This window comes from Nyctibius grandis, chromosome 3 (genome assembly GCF_013368605.1).
Source record: "Nyctibius grandis isolate bNycGra1 chromosome 3, bNycGra1.pri, whole genome shotgun sequence".
In the NCBI taxonomy this organism is placed as follows: domain Eukaryota; kingdom Metazoa; phylum Chordata; class Aves; order Nyctibiiformes; family Nyctibiidae; genus Nyctibius; species Nyctibius grandis.
In genome coordinates, this window is record NC_090660.1 from 74,738,368 (window position 1) to 74,760,279 (window position 21,912).

General features: G+C 37.2%; 1 protein-coding gene across 2 annotated transcripts in view; it reads right to left on the bottom strand.

Moving 5' to 3' along the window:
* The window catches only part of ARFGEF1 (ADP ribosylation factor guanine nucleotide exchange factor 1), a 97,930-nt gene that overhangs the window by 36,580 nt on the left and 39,438 nt on the right, over window positions 1-21,912 (bottom strand). For both annotated transcript variants that reach the window (XM_068395722.1, XM_068395723.1), the window contains exons 5-13: window positions 14,138-14,317; window positions 11,789-12,062; window positions 11,128-11,241; window positions 10,315-10,487; window positions 9,063-9,196; window positions 5,312-5,546; window positions 875-974; window positions 615-754; window positions 402-510 (exon numbers count right to left, since the gene is read on the bottom strand). In XM_068395722.1, the coding sequence (XP_068251823.1) occupies window positions 402-510; window positions 615-754; window positions 875-974; window positions 5,312-5,546; window positions 9,063-9,196; window positions 10,315-10,487; window positions 11,128-11,241; window positions 11,789-12,062; window positions 14,138-14,317 (1,459 nt within the window). The remainder of the gene's footprint in view (window positions 1-401; window positions 511-614; window positions 755-874; window positions 975-5,311; window positions 5,547-9,062; window positions 9,197-10,314; window positions 10,488-11,127; window positions 11,242-11,788; window positions 12,063-14,137; window positions 14,318-21,912) is intronic.

Genomic DNA, 21,912 nt, shown 5'->3' on the forward strand with positions numbered 1-21,912 from the left:
TATGTATTAACAAATAAATGAAATGCTCTGCACCCAGCTTGTTTCAGTAGTAATTTAATCAATATGAAGTTAGATGAAATTAGGGGAGCTTCAAAGTAAGTTTTGTGATCCTTTTAAAATTAGAAATACAGACAATAACAAGATTTAGTCATTTTCAGTGTAGTAGCTTTCTAGCAATTCATACAATCAAGAAAAGACAACTTAGACAACTTGTTCAAATGACACCAATTCAAACTTACGAATATTTCTACCAAAGGAAAAAAAAAGTTTATTCTTTCTCTTTTTTTTAATGCAAGAGGTTTTACCAATCTGGACACTAACAGTATCAAAATACTGGGAAAATGCACTAAACTCCTGCAGCACCTTTTTACTAAAGCCAGAAGAAACATCTTGTGTCTTACCAAGTGTTGTTTGAGAATTGGGATTTACATATTGATCCTTACTCCACTCCACCATGCACTTCAAGATCGATACTAGGCATTCCAATCCTTTTTTTCTCAAACTTAATTCCTAGAAAAGATTTCAAAAGCAATACATTAGTGGAATGGAGAGTTTAGTCTTAACCCATCACGCCAAGAAACATGAGGCTTCATAAAGCTTGGTGGAATTTTTACCTGAACATTGGACATGCCAAGTTCTTGGCTACCCCTTCCTTGAGCAATCTTTGATAGGTCATTAACCAGCCTTTCAAATATATTTGCTGCATTTAAATCACAATCATAGTTCACGTAGATGTCCACTACGCTCTGGGCATCTATAAACAAAGTGACATTTTCAAACTTGGAACAAAAACTAGATCATTCAACGAAAGGCAAGTACAGTTTTGTTCTTTAGCATAAAAATACAAAAACTAGAACCAAACGGTCCTTAATACCTGCACATATCCTTGTCAGCGTTTGTATAACCATCCATTTATGATCAAATGAGCTAGTAGAAGTTTCCAAGATATACAGGAAAATTTCTTTGAAGAAAACCTAACAAATATTCCAGGAAGAGGGAGAAAAAAATAAAATCTATTACAAACACAGTCACTAACTTTGATTGCCAATATTCTAACGTAATTCTGAAAGCAGCACTTTAGAGGTACAGGAGATAAGAAAAAAACAAGGAGGAAAGGAGGAAATAGAACTTATGCTTGATACATTCAAATTAGGAATTTGAATTATTACTTATGTACTTCCGGAGGTTTTTCCAGCTGAACAATTTGGTTTATAATCTGATCATTCAAAAAGAGAAGAACTGGGAATGATGTGAAGCCCTGAAGGATAATTTAGCCTAACAAGAAGTCTAAGATGCTGTTAAGAGTTCATTTGGGATTTTGAAAGGAGACGCATTACCTCACCACAAAATATTTTCTCTACAAGATGATGATATTATGGCACAAACATAAAAAACAGCCATTTAGGCCAATTTAAAGTATTGGACCTTCATTAGAAGGGGAACATCTTGACACAAAAGAATCACTCTACGGTACTAGATTACTGGAAGAGTAGTACTGGTCAGGGACAGCATATAAAACACAGCAGGTCCATTAACAGGAAAGTTAATCTTCCCTGAGAGAGATATTAGTTTTCCCTAAAATCACTTTAGTACAGATGCTTTTGGTTGAAACAGAGACTATTTTATCCCCTCTCAATGGTCTGGCTTCTCAGCAGATCCATTAGTACTATAGGCTATTTCAGTTGAGCATGCTTAGCAGCTAGGGCAGGCTTCTTCTCACTTCTTCCCTAAGCAGCAGCAACTGCTGTAACACCATATGAACTCAAAATGTGAACTGCTACATGGCATTACATCACCATCCTACACAGCATTACATCACCTTTCTGTACTTCTGAGAGCTCATCTCTTCATAGTCAGTTGTGGCTGCCAAATCCACCCAACATATGTTTTTTCTAGAACGCTGCAGATAGTCTCAAGCCACCAAGCTCCTCTTCACCAACAGCAGCACGCAAATTTTCGTATCTGTAACTACGCTTTTTTTTAATACTAGATATCCCCTTATACCATAGAATTTTTACTGAGATTTTTATGCTATTAGCCAGATAGAGATAAGCATAAGGCCAATTTCACCTTAAGTGACATGTTTGGGGAATAAAAGCAACACTGATTTTTGAGCAACTTCGATGGTAAGCTATTTCCTCAAGCAAAATGTGCGAATAATATTTCCATTTTATTGGCCTCTTAAGAGATGTACGCAGCACAATCCCAGTTACTAGTCTTAATAAGGAAAGCATCCCTACGAAACATAAGGAGTTCAACACATAACAGATCAAAGACTTTCAAGTGCTTAAACATACTCAAGAGTACTAGACTGATTTTAGCCACAACTTTATGAGATTCAAACAGAGGAAGACATAAATTTTAATGAAGGTCAGGCTAGGAGCAATCCTTAGTTACATATTTGCCGTTTCCTGATTTTTTACTGAAAGACAGTAATGTTATATACCCTCTGGAATCAGATAATATTTTTTTCTGGTAGAGAATTTGAAAAAAAAAAAGAAGTCACTGATGGAGCAGAGGAAAAAAAGTTTTAAGTATAAAAATTAAACCTAAAACTGAGCTAGAAGAGAAATTAGCTGGAAGGTCTGCATACTACAAAAACACTAGATCTCTATGGTTCCGAGACAGAGCTGACTTCTTGCTTCTGGTGTCAACTTTGGACAAGTATATCTTGGAATGAACTGATACTCAAAACTGTACTGATTATTTACATTTCAGATATTTAAAAATGCTGTCTATCACTATGTTACTTATTGCAATTCACGTCACAGAGTTGAGGCTTTATTCCTAGCATATTGGACAAGTAAACCAGAAAAGAACTAATTATTTGGTATGGTCAACTGAAAATAAGAGTTTTAAGACAGCTTATTCACAGTTATGAAAGGGTGGTACTGGTAAGTACAGCTAAATGACACCCCAAATCCCCTGATATCTAGGACCTGATTTGCTGCAAGTATATTAATTGACCCATTCAGAAATACAGTTACAATACAATTAAGGTATGACTCAAACTGTTTTAACTGTCAGAGGGCAGTGTTAGCTGAATATTTAAGTCAAAGGACTAAGGGAGGGTCTCTTTCAACAGAATCTGAAACTATTTGTTTAAAATATGCCAAAAACTTCTTACACAGATGAAGAATGCAGCCTCAGTCCTAAAATATATAGATTTTGCATATTATAAATGAGAGCATATGGCTCTCCTTACAGCTCCAAGACACAAACTGAATGTGAAGTTACCTACTTGTCTACCCACATCTTCTGAATAACCTTTGGGATCAGTAGCTGAAAGAAGATGAATTCTTAGCTCACAAATGAAAAAGAATAAGTTTCTAGAAATTGCTGTCCCCTGTACTTTGTCATAGATAGGTACTTTGGCAGCATCAAGTTTTTGGCTCTCGTATTTGTGAGAAGGAAATGCAGCCCTGCTATGTAGTGATGGTTCTAATTTAGCATATTCTAGAAGTTGCTACAATAGTGTAGGGTATCCTATATCCAATTTTCCTCAGATATGCCTTCATTTTCTGTTTGGAATTTGGGGAAAGGATGGCAGCGATTGAAGCTCATCAAATTTCTGTCAGGGAAGCCAGATTGCAATGCATTTACCACCTACACACTGACTTGTAAGCTCTGCGAACACATAGTGACTCCAACACTTTCTGGGAAGCAGGCTGTGTGACTGGAAGAGCAGCTCGGCCCAGTCTGTCTGATGTGCTGAACACTGCACATGCACTACAGTCTTGTTGAGCACACACAGTTTGTCTTGAAAGTCTTCAAAATGCATCATATTTTCAAGGCACATTCAATCAATCACTAAACCTGTATTTCTATCCAAGCTATGCTCAAGGAAATACTGGAAGCCCTTTTGTTTCTTCCCCAAAAAGGCATCAAAATACCCTAGTAAGTTATCAGAACACTATTATCCTTTTGACATGGTACTGGCAAAATGAGGTTCTTCCTCCAAAGCTGCCACCACACATCAACTTATACAATGGTATCCATAGATGAAGAAATCCCTGAATTCAAGGTCCCTCTAACAGTAACATTATCAACATTTCTCAGCATCTTTTCACGTACTTAACCTCCACACTTATGGGGCAATTTGTAGGCTTCAGTATTTGCATTGACTCTCAAAACATAACATTACCAAGATGAGCAGCAGGAACACACTGCTCACACTACTACTTTATTCACCATGGAATTAAGATCTTTAACACATGGGACACACAATAGAGTATCCATGTGGTTCAAATGGACAGAATCTTTCCAAGAAGTTGCTTGTACCCTACGGCACAAGAACTAGGAGTCAAGAACAAAGCCTCTACATAGATCTTGCTTTTCCCTATGACTTAGAATATATCCATCCAGTGAGTAAATCTGCAGTGTCTGTCAGGACTCAGGTAACTCTTATTGCTAAGAAAATGGACTTAACTCTTATGACCCAAGGAGTTAAACAGTGTGCACACTTTTTGAGACTTGATGAAATGAGATTATCTCATTCACGACATACATTGACGTCGGTCCTGATATACAAAGGGAAGTGGCTACAATAATCAAATAGCTGTGATTTCCCTAGAGAAAGAAATCAGTTCAAGCGACCTCAAAGAGAACCCACAAATGCATTTCAAGTCACTAATTTTTATTCGAGAATTCCTCTGCAAAACCATATATTATACAGTCTTTTCATAAGTGTACTCATGTTCTTGCTTTGTACTACGTAGCGTAGAGCTAAAACTTCCTAATTACATTATTGAACATTGGTTGACTGAGCTTATTCACAAACCTACTTATTTCTGAGTTTCAGCATCATTCTGCGATAATACCGTGCCACGGCCAACAGAAAACTCTGCTTTTAAATGAAGGAAACTAACTCATGTAGTAATAGTAGTGAGTATGGGCATAGTAAGTTATGACTGCAAAAATTCACCTCAGTCACAAAGAGTAAATCAAAGCATGTTTTGCACAGTAAAATTTCTTAGTTTATATTAATGTCTATTATTAAGTGACGAAATGGCTAGTTCTTTATTAGGTACTTCATTTTATGCTCTTTTCAAAATATGATGGAAATTTTTTTTAAACAGCCCTACAGAAGTTTTTCCACCACTTTCCACCAATCAACTTAACACTACTGCAAGTGCCACATTACTTCTGATGTTACAGAGCAAATCTTATTTGCAAATTATCTCTTGTGCAAAAGCTGAGATTCAGGAAGAAAAACAAATTTCTCTAAGCAAGACCAAGCTACATACAAATACAAACAGATGCTCACTCAAACACCCCTCCAGCCCTTAAATTAGAAGGTCATGTAACATACCTCAATCTGCATCTTTAGATGAGTCTTAAAGTTTGAGAGGAGGGTAAGAAATATGGAAAGTGAAAGTTCAAAAACTTCTGGAACTGATGAGACTCCATTTTTTGATAGTGCAACACAAAGGTACTGCTTAATAGCATTAATAAACATCTCATTTGTCCTGAAGACAGGTCCTGCATTTTGCAGAATGGACAGAAGCAACTGCAATGAAAGAATCTTTGATCGCAGTTCATGAGATCTAGAATAAAACAATGCAGCGTATCAGCCCAGTGTAAGTCATAAAAAATAAAACATTCTCTTGAAAAGTCAATACACCACAATGATTTTGTATGTGAAATGTTCATGAAATAAACTCAAATTTGACACAACCTGGTGTAGAAAGAGTCATAAAAAGATGCTGATCTTTTTTGTTGAAGTGTTCACTCTTCAGCTAAGAAGGTGGACAAGAATAACCCTTCTCTCCATTACTATAGAGACATTCTCTCTTCCGCAGCACAGCACCGCAGAACAGCAGCAACAGTAGGCAATGCTGCCCAATCTTAGCCAGAGGATGAACGGAGTGTTCTTTCCTTTTAATGGATTTTTGAAAGATCCCATGTAAAATATCCAGCCCATCTACAGAACACTGACTATTAAAAGGTGGAAATTCCTCCTCCTCCTCTGTTTCCACCAGCATGGAAAGAGAGCTGAAGGACCATAGAGACAATGGCTCTACTGCCTGACCTACCTCCTCCCAGCACCGAAATCTCTTTTCTCAAATACAGTATTTTATACTGTTTATCAGTCACTGGCTCCATCCCCCTGCAAGAGCAGCTAAGATACATAACATGCCTATTTTAAGTGTGGCAATAGCAAAGTCAGGCAGCTGCAGTGTTGTCACGTGCTGCACGGTAACATCAGGTTTTTTACAGACTGAAGTAAGCTAGAATTCATGTCAGAACAGTGCTACTATTTATGCTTTAAAAAAAACCAAGACAAAACACACACACAGAAATGCACAAAAAACCCCAAACAACCAAAAAAAAAAAACCCCAAACCACACACACAAAAAGGTGTAAAGGAAATCCACATCTATGAAAACACAACGCAATTTAAATAGCATTCTGGGTGAAAGCATTCTCTCCTCAGACTCCTAAAGCCCCTTCCCACTTCTGATCATCTCAAAAAAGACTATAGCTCTTCTGAAGATCAGGTATAGACACAAATGGCTTTCACAACAAGACAGTCCACAGCTTTCACTGAACAACCACCCACTGACAGAGGACAGTTATGAAACGTAAGGAACAATGACAGCAAATTTTGCATACGGTACAGCCCAGACACTGTAAGGAGCACTTCAAGTCGACACGCGACACACACAATAGTTGGATATTTGCTGTGTACTGCAAATATATGAGCTTAATGAAAAGGAATTAATTCCAGTCTAGCTAAAAACAAAAATGCAAATTAATAACAGGTACGTTGCAAATAAGCTCAACGATTTCTGCACGCTGGCAAACCAAGTGGCATGGGGGCAGGGGGAAATCAATCTGCAAACATTGCAAACTCGTAGAATATAATCCCAAGCTTAGATTTTTTGACCGAAGACACTTTTAAGAAGCAAAACATAGCCAGTCAAATTGAGCGAGGAACTTGTTCCTTCCATTCCTCCTAATGGGCTGCAGGTCAAAGTTAATGCCCCAAAACAGCTCACTGTAGTTCTTCAAGAAAATGCCTAGCTCTGGACACTGCACAGCTGCGTGGAACCTCACAGAACAATCTCCTTTGATGCAAAAGGCTTGATTTTTGCATCACATTGTACCAAGTGTGCAGAGAGCACATGACCAGACCATACTTCGCCATGAAACACAAGTGTTTAAATATGAAGAGAATTTCAATCATAAATAACATACTAAATAGTGCCTACTTCCAGCAAGTGTCAGCTCACAACTGAAGTCCTAATTTGCTGGCCTTACCAATTCTGCATGATGTGTAAAGCCCACTTAATTTTAAACAAGTTTAAGGACTGAAATCTAATAAGTGAACCTTCAAGACACTTCTCCCCCATCATATTTTATTCCAGGGAAAAAGGAGATAAAGACATTAAGCAGGTTCCCAGGAAGCACAACCTTGATCTCAACTCCCAGTCTTGTGATTGTAAGCTCCATGTCCAGTTACCTAAAATTTAAAAATATTTTCATTAAAGACTTCATAGCTAATTCCACTGGAAAGATGATTTTTGAAGAGGCAGATAAGACTTTATTTAAATGCTGTAGATATCCTGTGCCTCCTCTTCCAATTACAGTACGTTTGTCATAGTTCAAAAAGCCACCAATGCCTCAGAACCACCGATAAATTCTAGGCATTTCTCCAAACACAGGACGTCTTTGAATATCTTTGCAGCTAATTCTTGTTGCCCTAAATGCCATCTCCTCCAATTTGTTCTATATGAAGAACTTAATCAGTTCTAATATGAACGTCAAGGACTCCATGGATTCAGATGAGATGCTCCAAGTGCCTCAATAGCTATTATCGCTGCTCTTCCAGAGAAAGTTAATCCATTAAAGCCTTTAATAAATGGACGGTCTTAGTCTCAGAGAACTGACTAAAACCACAGGATTTTCATGGCATTTCCTGAAAGACAAATTCTCAAAAACAGTGAGGAAAAATCTCATGCCTCAGTCTTCATTCTTGAATGACCCGACTTTCCATAGTGCATCACTAGGTAACAATTTGAAAATGGTTCTAGACTAACCCTTTAAAACCCTTTCTACTACCTCACATTTTTTTCAGCTTATTAAATCCATGACATATATCAGTGATTAAATTAAACTGTCTTAAAGTTACCTGCTTTAAAAGACCTTGGAACAATAAAGCTGATTTTATTTTGAAGTATACCAGGCCTTTGACTGTCATCAGAAGTCATACTACAGTTTTAATATCTTAGGAACAAAAAAGCATTCCTCTTGAAAATTATTACCAATTGTTCCTAATGTGCAAAAAAAGATGCATATAAATTCTATCGAAGATCAGAAAAGCAAAGTTCTTTGCCAACACTCACAACTAACTAATACTGGCACCCATCTATAGAGGAGAATATATTTTTTTTTTGTTTGTTTACAACGAACAATTCTGTAAGCTGAACTGAAAACATAGCGTATTCAGTCAGAGGACAAGATTTCCAAAACAGCCAAATAAAGACTTTGTTTTCAAAACATCCATGTCTTGATTAACAAGGCTGTCAGAAGTGTCTAACCTGAGCAAAGAATGAAACACTGTATCACAAATTTATCATAACCAGTATCAGCTCAAAGTGAGGAGCTTATATTAAGATGAAGTAGAGTTGGGTATGTGTACTGGATACCCAATATGCAAGAGATGTAAGAAACTGTGGGGCATAAACAGCAACGGTTACGAACCTAGGTATCACTTACAAGCAGAGCAACATTAGCCGAGACCAAAAATACCTGAAGACCTTCTTTACAAACCCTTCTGAAAAGCGTTATAAAGAGCAACTAGGAAGAACATGATGGGTACTTACAGGAAGCATAAGCATTGTTAAGAAACTTCTGAACAGGTAGATGGGTAGCAGCAGTTGCTTTCATTTAACATACAAAAGATGCATTAAAACATAAAGTACCTTTTCAAAGTTTCTAGGTTCTTTTTTCCATACCGTTATTTTCTCAACAACTGAGGACTCCCAAAAATATTTAAATAATTTATTTTTATTTTCATATAGAAAAGATTCATTATGAGAACTCTTAATTCTACTTACTTTGGATCTGGCGGTCCATCTGACAGGGGCTTCATAGAGAGTTTACACAGTGACCTGAATACAAGGAAGGCATCCTTTTGTAAAATGTGGGAAAACTTAGCACCAGGGGTAGGTCCTGAAGAATTTCCAGATTCCTAAAGAAGTTAACATATTTCAGTATTCCATTTTGCATTAGCAGGGTGTGTAGGGAAATCCCCACCTCCTAGCAACAAGAAGTTAACATATTATACAAATACAACCAATTCACTATAGCTTTATGGTCTCAAGAATAAACTAAAACAAAACAAAACATTCTGCAGTCCAGTTAAAATGAATAAAATCACTAATAAAAATTGCCATCTCAGTAAAAAGTCAGAATTAAAGACTGTCATGAAATTAGGTAGGTCAAGTTTAAGTAAGGTATCTTGCAGTGAATTGCCTTCAGACATTTTCAGTAGATAACTACTTAAAAAAAAAAAACCTTGACATCTTAATAGACTGTGATTAGTCACATATCTGTGGCAACATACACTTGGTAAAATTTCTATGGTACAATAATCACCCCTATTACTAAGTTCTTGCAATTCTGTACTGTTGTTCCTTATATAAGCAACATGTTTAATGTTAATCTTCTATTTGTATGGCATATGTGACTGTAGCTTTTTAAGCTTAAAATCTATTATTCCCAAACCTAATTACTCAGTATACTTTGACAACAGACACCCTCTGCTACTTGATAGTGCATACATGCTGATATCTAATACAACAGACAGAGTATATTTTCACATCTTTTTTATTAATGAAAAATCAAATCCTCTCAGATATGAAACTTTTTATCTGAAATCATTGCAGTAAGGTCATGCTATAGGCTTGAAATTTTGATTTATCATTTGAAAAGAGCACACTGAAATTATACAAGCATGTCTATGATCGGCTATATTCTTCACTATGTATATTGAATGCTCGTTTTATAGTTTCTCAGGAGCACTTCAAAAATCAGGGAACTGAGTACTCTAACCTTGGAACAGTATACTCTATGGGGCAGCTAAAAATATGCTAGGATAAAAAGGGCATCACATGCAAAATTTACCTTAAAAAATGTAATTTAAATAGTGCATTAAAATAGAATAATGCTTAGAACATGACTTAATACTTTAAATTCACCTGAGTAACTTATTTTATGGAATTATATTAAATACTCTCTGCACAAGTGTTGGGCAACACTTAAAATATATTACTTTTTTCATATTTCCTGATTTATAACTGCCTGTACCTGAGTATCGTTGGAAGAGACAGATAATCTGTCATCAGGTAAAGATGGTGTATAAGCAACAGAAATTGGAGTCCCTGGAATTCCATTTGCCTGAATGTTTTCACTGTCACTGCCATCCTCTAATGTTACAATTGTGCCATCACCACCTGCACTTTCAGCAGTCCCTTCCACATCTATCAGAAAAGATGTAAAAATTATAAACAAATGTTACATAAGAATGCAAATTAAAAAGAGCTTTTAAATCTAACATTTAAATACTAAAACAATCAGAAACAAAGTATCATAAGGAGGAGCTTAAGGCAAAATTTACATGGCATTACATAACGAAAAAAATTCCAAGTACTCTTAATTCCCAACTAATGAAAATTACAATAAAAAATGATTCATAACTTTACATTGCCAGGTTCACCATTCTACGAAGTTTCCAAGAAGTACAGGGTGGGGGGGGAAGTCACTGATTTGATATACACTTTCCAACAAGCTGAAAAATGTAGTCCTACCCTGCTACTAGAGAGACAGGCCCATTGGTGAAGAGTTTAAATGGAAACAAACCAGAAAAATAAAAGGAACAAGAATTTGTATTTTACGAACATTAGTCTCCAATACAGAGAGTGTAAATTAATGCATGACATCTTGTTTATTTTACTGTTAAATAATGCACAGCTAAGGTCAGACAACTGAAACTGCTTTCTTCAGTACGTGTTATTTAAATACTGACATATTTCACTTAAATTTTCAGAAGTGTTAAAATAATTCTTAATGTCAAGATTCAAACTACAGTCACTATTGACTAGACAGATATTAGTATAATACCTCCAACTACTATGTTCACCATTTCCTGCACAATACTTTCTACAATTTCTTGTGCCTTCTCTTCACACTCATTGCTTTCACCATCGTATGTTCCTCCATCAGCTTTAGAAAGATCTTTAAAAAGAAAAACAAACGCAAACAAATATTAATGAGAATCTCAGAAATTAAGGAGATATTTTACTTGCATTTAGTATTTAAAAATTCAATTACAGATCTATTAATAGGAGAATATACATTAAAATATGTTTGGATGCTTTGAAAATAGTGTTCACAGAACATAAGCATTCCAGTGTTTAACCTGCAAATTGTAATTAATCCACAGGCCTATGCCAACAGAAGATATCATTTTTGTATTTTCATGTACATTAAACACTGAAAACTTATTGTTTTTGAGATGTTACTCTCAAAAACTTGCACAATATTGCACGGGTGCAAAGAGGAATCTTTGCTACAGTGACTACAACAGAGTGTAGGACTAACAGATACTCATGATAAAGTTCAACAGTGGTAACAAGGACAACAGGCATTTTGCATTAGTCAACTATTTGAAAATATATGCCTGACGCCAGATTTAGGAGAGGGAAAAAAAAGACAATCCTCAAGCCTTTCTTTTTACAGGCCTTTTCCCTCCCTCCACGAAACAGAAATACACACTGATTACTTTCTGCTGCTGTGGCTTGGTCGGCTTCTGTTTGTTCATTTTCAGCACTAGAAATATCAGATCCATTTTCTGCCTCTATATCTTCTTGAAGGTTCTTGTCCACATCATTTGTGCTGTGGTCAAGCTCTCTCTCATGTTCTTTGGATAGCTGATCAGTCTGTGTTGGAATATGTCTCAATTGAGGTGACTCAGGCTCATGATGGCTTACTGGAGACTGCTGTAGATGATGTTGCTGCCTGTGTCTTTCCTTTTCCATCTGTTTGGCTTCCTGAAGCTATAAAAACATCGCAGTCACACAAGAATTTCATTATCAACACAAAACAATGAGCTGTATACATATTGTATACATTATTTTATAAACATGAAATTTCTATTATCTCTGCTTACACAGTGCCTTCATAAAGCTTTAACAGTTTAAGAAAATGCATCCTTTGTACTATAATAAATAATTTTAACATCAGGGGATAAACCTTTGCAAGAGGGCTGCCTCCCAGCTATGCACATTACACTTAACCATACCTTCACTGTGGAAGAGGGATGGTTAAACTACACAGAGTATAGGACCAAGAGTTGTCTGCCTGCCCTATACAGAAGTTCAGTCAGGAGATGTGACAATATACAAGGACTGCACGGAGAAACATCAAGGCAGATTTTTTTTCTTTTTTGAAAGCTCTCACAAAGAGAAATACATAGGAGAACTTAAAATCTTCTGTTATCCTACAAGCATGTGGTATTAAGGGAAAGACTTAAAAAAAATTAGGAAACTGACTAAACATCCAGGGAAAAAAAAAAACACAACAAAAACAGGAGTTAAAACTGAGAAGAGCAGCACTCCCAAAACAATACAGAAGATAGATCCTCAGGAAGAAATCATCATACTTAAAGTAGCCTTTGTCTTACAGTTTTAGTTTCATGGTTCCTTGATCTGGAATCCCTGGAAAGGGAAGTTTCTGTAACTTGTCTAATGGATTAAGACAACTATCATTAAAGTCAAACCAAAGCAGGGTGTCCTTCGAGGTGATGCTCTAATGACTGGCTTTCTATCCCTGCAGAGCCCAGTGTTTGCCAAAAGTTTCGTAACTTTTTATACTGTTATTCTGTCTACCATGATCTCAGCCCTTTACTCTTCCACTTACAGCTTTCTATACTGCATCTTTTGGGGTGCTATAGATCCCTGAGTAGCTACTACCTTCCAAATTACAGCTCAAATAATTCCTTCTAGCATTTGTTAGCTATCATATTAAAATAAATGCCCTGAGTTTGCAAAACAAGCAGAACTGCTTATCAACAAAGACTGGACTTAGTCTGGCAAAAATGAAGGCTTATATTGTAGGATAATAATAATAATAATAATAATAATAATAATAATAATAATAATCATCCTCTTCTATATTAAGTTGCTTAAAAGCACAGTAACTGCACAGATTTCTCAAAGCATTCAGGTACTGCATGCCTTTTGCCATGACCTATCATAAATATGCTGTCTCATAAATCTTCGACTGTGATGGTACCATGTACCAATATGCAGTTGCTTCTGAGAGGAAAGTAAGTAAGGAAGTATTACATATTCTTAGAGAAAAGAGTTTGTAATAATACAGCAGAATTACTTCTAGAAGTAGCTAGGAATTCAACCATTTCTCAAATTTGGGCATCTGCTTTTATGTTTGTTTGGGTTTGGGGCTGTTTTGTTGTGGGTTTTTTTTGTTTGTTTTGTTTTTTGTTTTGGTTTGGTTTTTTTAAATGGGAATTAGGACAATTACTTTGCCTTATTGATCTTTATTATCAGCAGAAGGCGGCACAGGGCATATGCTGGGGTCACTGCTGACAACACACAACAGCAATTTCAGTGACATATAAGTATCTCTTAGTGACTACTACAAGTTAAAATGTTAAAAAATGTAAATTATTACATAACTGGAAAGGTTTGGGTTTTTTTTGTTGTTTTTGTTTGTTTTGTTTTAATCGTGGATTACTTCTTCAGTGTTTATCATCACAACATTGGAGCACTTCACTAACACTAATGTATTCCTTATGCACTCTTATGCAGGCAGTGTGGCATCTCTTGACAGCCTGACAATAGAAACCGAAGTTGAATACATCCCTAAAATACAGAGGACCACTATGAGAAGTTTAAATCCCATACACCACCCCAACCCCTAAAGACACATTTCACACCTATTTCAGAGTATAAAATACTAAAAGAAGAAGGTAAGATACTAGATTCTTTTTTTTTTTCAAAAGTACTGAAGTTAGGAAAGCCAAAAAGCTTTAATAATAATGACAAAACAAATCTCTCAAGCTGGTTTGCTTTTAAGAGCTATTTTCTATATAAAATACTGAGATACTCACTGCTTGATTTTCCATACGTGCAAAAATGACATTCAGCATTTGTGTTAGAGTGGCCTTGGCTGTGGTTTGATTTATGAGATTTTTGCTTGCTAGATAGATATTGTAACATGTTCTTACAGCCTGTAGCACTGTTCCTTCGTGGATTTCTATGTGTTGAGATGTTACTGCAGTGAGCAAAGCCTAAATAAAAAAATAAACACACACATACATACACACATTTTCCAGTCAAAACTTTCCTTGTCAATCAAATAGTTTGCAAATAAATAAATAGCAAAATTGGATTACTTTTAAAAACATAACTAAGTACATATCTTGAACTGCAATTGAATTAAATTTTTCCATGTATTCTTGTAGACATACTGGAACATCATACATACCAGTTATATTAAATTGAGAGTGTTTTTAATCAACATATCTAGGAAATACATATTTCATAGCATATAACAGCAAGAAGTAACCAATGGAGTTATCAGACAGGTAATATAAAAGTCACCCTAGAATTTTCTAGACACAAAACACGAACAACAGACTACCTGCTAAATCTGGAAAGCAATCCAAAGGGTTCAAAAGTTGTTTTACAAAGAAATGTACATGTGAAGAACAAAGACTGAGTATGAGATTAGGCAGTTGTAAGTGGGACAACCACCCTTTTTAAACACTCTTTTTGGGTAGATGCTAGAATACTGTGTTGTCCTCTCTGTTGAAATCAACTTCTTCCCGTTTGAGCTAGTATCTGCTTCTCTTTTTTCACAAAAGAATATGCAAATAAGTCTCTAAAAGATCAGGTAACACAGAAGTAAGGAACACACTATCTTTGTGTGAGGTAGAGGCAGGCTGGATAAAGGAGCAGAAATAGAGAGATGAAAGCTGAGGATGGGGAGTGGAAGGAAAAGGGAAAAGTTTGGTCCACAATAGAACAAACATGTTTACACTGATCATGGTACTCTAGTAGAAGAAATCAGGGAATTTTATGCATTAAAGACTTTGACAGAGTTAATGATTTAATGAGATGTTTAGGAAAGTAAGAAAGAACTGGCAGCACTGGGAAGCTCATACTCATAAACAAAGTACGTTTATCACAGTTAAAACCAAGTTATTTAAAGTGTTGGGTACTTTACTCATCAATCCATGCCTCATTTCTCTTACTGACATTGTCAGCACCCCTGTCCACACATGGCACCAACAAGCGGACAAAGAGTATCCACTGCTCACTCAAACACTTTAAAAATCACTGTACAGTTTAACAGGAAAAAGAAAATCAAAGACCCACTGCACTGAGCTGCTGCTGAAGAGACCTGAATTCTACTCCTATATAAGCAGTCTCAGGTCTCTTCTTATTCTACCTGTGGTACCTCAATTCTCTTATCAGTGGACATAGGGAGGTACATATATGGATGACTGTACTTATATTTCTTACTGGAGAATAGACATTCTTATCTGCATGACCAATAAACAGCATCTTCCGCTACAATCTACAAAGCAGTACTGCCTGAACGCCCACTAGAAGTCTTTTTTATAAAAGATCAAAATAAAAAAAATTTCAAAAAACACCCAACCAACTGAAGAAAAGAAATCACAGATGTAGGCGAATTGTAGACAATGGCTTAGTTAAAGGAACTTGAGTCTGAGCACTGGTACTCTTCTTTTTTGCCACCCAAAATTCAATTTACATGTCACTGGCCTTCTAAAAACCAAGAAGTGCTATGTTGAAATTCATACCACCATCCTTAATTCTGACCCTCTCTGTGCAATGATTCAACACCTCCACAGAACTTATCAATACCCTGCTTCTGCTAATGGAAACATCATTCAGGGAAGTGGACATATAAAAGCCGTAATAAAATCCAGTGCCTTATCTGAATGGAGATCAGTGACAAGTGGTGGCCCTCAGGAGTCCATATGGGGACCAGTACTGTTTAGTATCTTCACCAACGGTATAGACAGTGGGATCGAGTGCACCCTCAGCAAGTCTGCAGACGACACCAAGCTGAGTGGTGATAGGATGCTGTCCAGACAGACCTGGACAAGCTCGAGAACTGGGCCCATGTGAACCTCATGACGTTCAACAAGGTCAAATGCAAGGTCCTGCATATGGGTCAAGGCAACGCCCAGTATCAATACAGGCTGGGGTATGAAGGGGTTGTGAGCAGCCCTGAGAAGGACTTGGGGGTACTGGTGGATGAAAAGCTGTGGACATGAGCCGGTAACGTATGCTTGCAGCCCAGAAAGCTAACTCTATCCTCGGCTGCATCAAAAGAAGTGTGGCCAGCAGGTCAAGGGAGGTGATTCTCCCCTTCTACTCTGCTCTTGTGAGACCCCACCTGGAGTACTGTGTTCAGCTCTGGGGCCCCCAACATAAGAAGGATATGGAGCTGTTGGAGTGGGTCCAGAGGAGGGCCACAAAAGTGGTCAGAGGGATAGAACACCTCTCCTATGAAGAAAGGCTGAGAGAGTTGGGGTTGTTCAGCCTGGAGAAGAGAAGACTCTGAGGAGACCTTTTAGCAGCCTTTCAATACTTAAAGGGGGCTTATAAGAAAGATGGGGACAGACTTTTTAGCAGGGCCTGTAGCAACAGGACAAGGGGTAATGGTTTTAAACTAAAAGAGGGTAGATTCAGACTAGATATAAGGAAGAAATTTTTTACACTGAGGGTGGTGAGACACTGGCACAGGTTGCCCAGAGAGGTGGTACATGCCCCATCCCTGGAAACATTCAAGGTCAGGTTGGACAGGGCTCTGAGCCACCTGATCTAGTTGTCCCCGCTCATTGCACAGGGGGTTGGACTAAACCTTTAGAGGTCACTTTCAACCCAAACTATTCTGTGATCTCTATATCAATGAGTCTGCTGCCAAAACCTATTTATACATTTAAACCTTTCACCACCTGTCCCTTCCCCTCTCCCCTTATACAAACACCTTCTACACTAGCCCTGCACGTGATTCTGTGTCTTGTATTTTCACTTATCCTTCATTAAGTGTTGCACTGTTCCACCTCTACCTTACTGCTAGGAATTCCTGGGGGGTTTGTTAGACTTGCAGGTACTGAGTTAAAACACACTGAACCCCATTAATTAGAGTTGCACATCTCTTCTGATCAGGTAACATATCTACATCCCCTACACCACAGTACTCTCACACTCCAAAATTTATCCCCAAAGCTACTCATACCAGTCACGGCTCTGCTGACTTCTCCAACTCTCCCCTACATGTTTCAGGAGCAAACACAATCGCCCTGAAGGCAGGTAACTCCCTGTGATTAGATTCCGCACTCTCCTATCTGGCTGGAAAGGCTGCACAGCTGTACTTATTTTAGCATTCTACTTTTTCAAGTTTTGTGCGTCTTAAAGTCCTGAAAGGCCAAAACAGAAAGCTCCCTTAATCTTTCACTAATAATTCTGTAACAGAATTAACCTTGAAGAACTTTGACTATGCTAGTTTAAAAAAATATAACCAGTAACTCTTGAAAACAAGCCAAACAAGTGGAGCCCAGGCATAAACAGACAGCTATTTTTTCCAAAGCACTATTGTTTGGCCCAATACAGGAAGTATTTAAATTTAGTTAAGATTTCTTTCACCCAATTCCAAAAGATAACACTGAGACATACATACTTACAATACATCAGTTTAAGAACCACCTACAATTTCTCACTTGGAAAATAAGGTCTCTTGCTGCTTAGCACTTAGGACACTAACAAAGATGTGCAGGTGCGCAGAGGGATCAAGCCTCCATCTCTTTTGTTCTACCTATGTAATTCATAAAGTTACTCCTTTGTGTCACCATCTGTCTCCTTCTTAAATTCAGGTGATTAAGAATTTGATATCTGAAAGTCCAATTTTAACTTCCGTCTGAGTTCAGTAACGTCTCGTGGTTTTTTTTTTCCCCCCAACTTTTAACAATAGGAGACAATGCCTGCTAATAGAAAAAGGTGACAAGGCCACAGACGAATTATGTGTTCTTTTGTTTTAATTGGCTTAGCTGCCTGAATTTCCTAAGTTTCTTCAGTATGCTTGTTACGACTACTAGAGCTTGGTTCTTTTCACACCACCTGATAAGGGGGTCTGGAGGTGAAGAAATGTTTACACACACACACAGAGACATACCTCCTTAACATATTAATCCAAATTCATGGAATAACTACATCCTCTATGCAGACTGAGAAATCAGTCTTTCCAATAGGGCATCTCCTTGCAGATATCTAACTATGAAAGGGTTCAACTTCGCTACAGAGGCCCTGACAGTCACTTTGGGTTTCCTTCTCAGGCACTAGAGACAATGAACCCTAATGACTACTATACATGTTTGCAAACTGATAAGCATTTTTAACTTTGATATTTTGCTAATATCTTTCATATTCCTTCCAGTTTAGAGCCATCCTCAGGCTATTAGTCATGCTTACTTTATGTCTCGGTGCCATTTCTCTTTTTTTACTATCACAATCTCACAAAAATATGACAACAAACATGAGATAGGAAGTATTTTACAATTACTTTCTGACACCAACCTTCCCTCTTGTTAGCTTTCATTTAGGGCTCAATTTGACTGCATGCCCTAAACGTCACCTCATTCTGTATCATAAAAGAGTACATCATTACCACAACTGGTGTGACAACTAACCCTGAGAAACCACAGGTTACAAGCAGGAGCAGCAGTCCTGCTCCTCTGAAACCCTTACCAACTCAGATCCTTCTAATCCATCTAATTCTTTCCCACTTTATCAGTTTTCGTCAGATTACTCCCCAACCCTACTCTGTGCCCAAACAGCTACTAGGTCCAATGCAAGGAGGAAGAGAGGGGAGACAGATAAGTAGAAGACAACCACCTCAGCAACAGTCCCCAGTTAAGCGGGATTACACAAAATCTCAAACTGCCACACAGCAATGCATGTCCTTGAGAGGTCAAACAACAAAAGCTCCGACTTCCTCCCAGCCATACACTCTCACTGCTTACTTTGCAACAGGTCTAGGGCATGAAGCCACCTGTGCTATTTAATGGCAATGCATTAATACAATTAAAACCAAAACAGAACAAAAAACCCCACACACATGCTTTTCTGGTGTTTGATTTTAGTTTGCTTTAAAAGTGATTTTAATTGATTCAGAGTATTAAACGCATGCCAGGGCAAGCAAGGGATGGGGTAGGACACTATCTGGGAGCAAAGCCTGGACAGAAAAATGCCTCTCTGCAGAGGTCAGAACAGCAAAGCTACTGCAGAGGTTCTGCTGACTATGGAGTTGCAGCATTAGGTTGTTCTTTTCTATCATGGTAAAGACTTGCTGCTCAAAGCTTTTTGCAGCTGAATTCCCACTCCTTTTGGTCACACTTAGCTCATCTGTTTTCATCCAGCTATCTTCAGTGTGAGCTAAGGAGAGTTGATTTTTAAAAAAGCCTGCTTTACTGTACTCCTCCCCTTTGCTGTTCTTTAGGCATGGAAGGAAACCTTTGTAAAAACATTGTTAGCACTACCTCATTATACTTCAGGTCCTTCCACAAAAGCTTTGTCACAAAGCCTGCAAAAATACCAACAGCCATCAAGCTCTGAAACTACTGGCTATCATCCTGACTGTGAGACTGTTTCCTTAGGCTTTCCTTCCAGTCATTCACACCTATTGTTCTGTATTTGAGAAAGGCCCTACTGTTCTGTGCCTCTACCTAGTTGCTATAAATAAAGCTTGCTCATTTTTATAAACAACCATCAGATAGGTTTGGGATCATTTCTTAAGTTAAACATTATCATATTTTTGTATGACACCTTTTTTTTTCCTTCAGCCTGAAGCATGTTTGTGTATTTACTGAATTTCCTTTTATGTAAAATGAGTGTATTAGAACAGTACAGAAAGTATTGAGATTTGTGAGGCAAAACAAATGTAGTCTAAAAAGTAAACTAAATTGACACTAATTTTCTACTAAAAACATCCAGCATCTATCTGTACCTGTAAACTTTTCATTCCTCTCACACTGAATGTTCTGCAAGAACAGAATGGTTACGGTGAAAGAAAGCAACTACAGCCAGGAGAACGATTTAAGAACGCAAAAGAGGCACATGCACCTACATACGGACTTGCCATGAAGCCTAGTTTTGAATTCAGGGTCATTCTTTTCTTCCTCTCAGCCAACTCTGATCATCTTACCTTTGGAAGATTTATGACACAGTACAGCCGTCATCTGATCAACACAGGCTTACTTTGGGTAAAATACAGAATTCAGTTGGCCTGGAAACTCTAGGGTTCTTGAGACAGCACATAAAACACAGTGGCCCTAACCATCCTCTCTATTGTATTAGCTACTGCAACCACAAAATTCCGTTTTCTTTGAGAATGGCTATAGGGTTACTTTTAATAATAACATTTTTTTAAAAGTCAACTTTAAGTTCAAATATTAACATAATGAAATAATGCATTACTGTGGACTGACTTCTGGAAAAACGCTGGAGACTTAGGTCCTTAAACCACAAAGCAACAAATACCTGAAATAACCTTCATAGATAAATCAGTTTTCAATATGAGTGACGCTAAAAAAATCATACAGAATGCAGTAATATAGTTCTCCAAGAGACGTTTTGTTTGTGAGCAAGTGAGAAGATTATCTCCTGCTTTATACTATTTCCAAATTATTCAGTCATTTATGTTACACATTTACCATAGCTTTAGAAGACCTATGTTTACCTAACTTAGTTTACCAACTTTGACGACCTATGGAAATACACTGTAAGGGTATGAAAAATAGAAAAATATAGTGTTTGCTTCCAGAATGCTTTCACAGTCAAGACAGTCATTTAAATCAACAGTGTCATATCCTAGATTCTACACTAGATTTCAGTAATAATGGATCATTAATTAACACTTAGTATTTGATTAAAACTAGTATTTTTTTTCTACTTAACATAATTTTAAGAAAAAATAATCCATATTCACAAGCATGTGGTCATTTACCAGCCCTGAAACTGAAGGATTATGACTGTGGAGATTGCAGAAAGAACAGAACTATGTTCCAGTTTCTCCTATGGAAGATAACATAAAGAATATAAAGTTTTATTTAGTCTTATCACTGGAAAGTTAGGTATTCAAAACGAACGAGAATCTAATATGGAATTAAACGGATACATATTTTGCAAAACAGAAGTATTTCATGTCCAACTCTGAAAATATAATCCTTCTCTAAAAAATAAAATTGCAAACTGACAGGACAGCATTTTCAGGTTAAGCAACCAGTCCTAGCCATTAACTTAAGATGAAAGCCTCAAAATACAAAGACTCAGAAATAAAACCTCCTGCATCAGTATTTCAATTCTCAAATCATTCCATAATCCACAGCTCCTTTTAATCTCAGCAGGAGGAATTCAGCTTTCTATGTTCTTTTTATAGGGAAAAATAACCACTCTACTACATGATATTGTAGATTATTAAGTTACTTAGATAGCATTCCACACTACTGAAACACAGGAGGATATGGAACTGAAGAAGTTTTTTCTAAGGTCTTCTCAATTTGGAATCTGTTTTCACAGTTTTGTTAAAATTCATTCAAACCTATCATCATGCTCCTTATTCCTCAGAACTAGTTAGCTTTTACAGTCTTCCCATTCTGTAATCCAACAATGAGTTGTCCTCTATTTTTAGTTAGTTTCAAAAGGCAACTTGTGAAAGCAATGTTTGATTCAACTTTCCTTCCTCCATGGACCCCAGTCATACTGTGAGTGTGACTAGTTGTTAAAAGACACATACAGGAGTTGACCTTGCGAACAGTCTATTGCACATGGAAGACCCAGAAAGCAATCACTA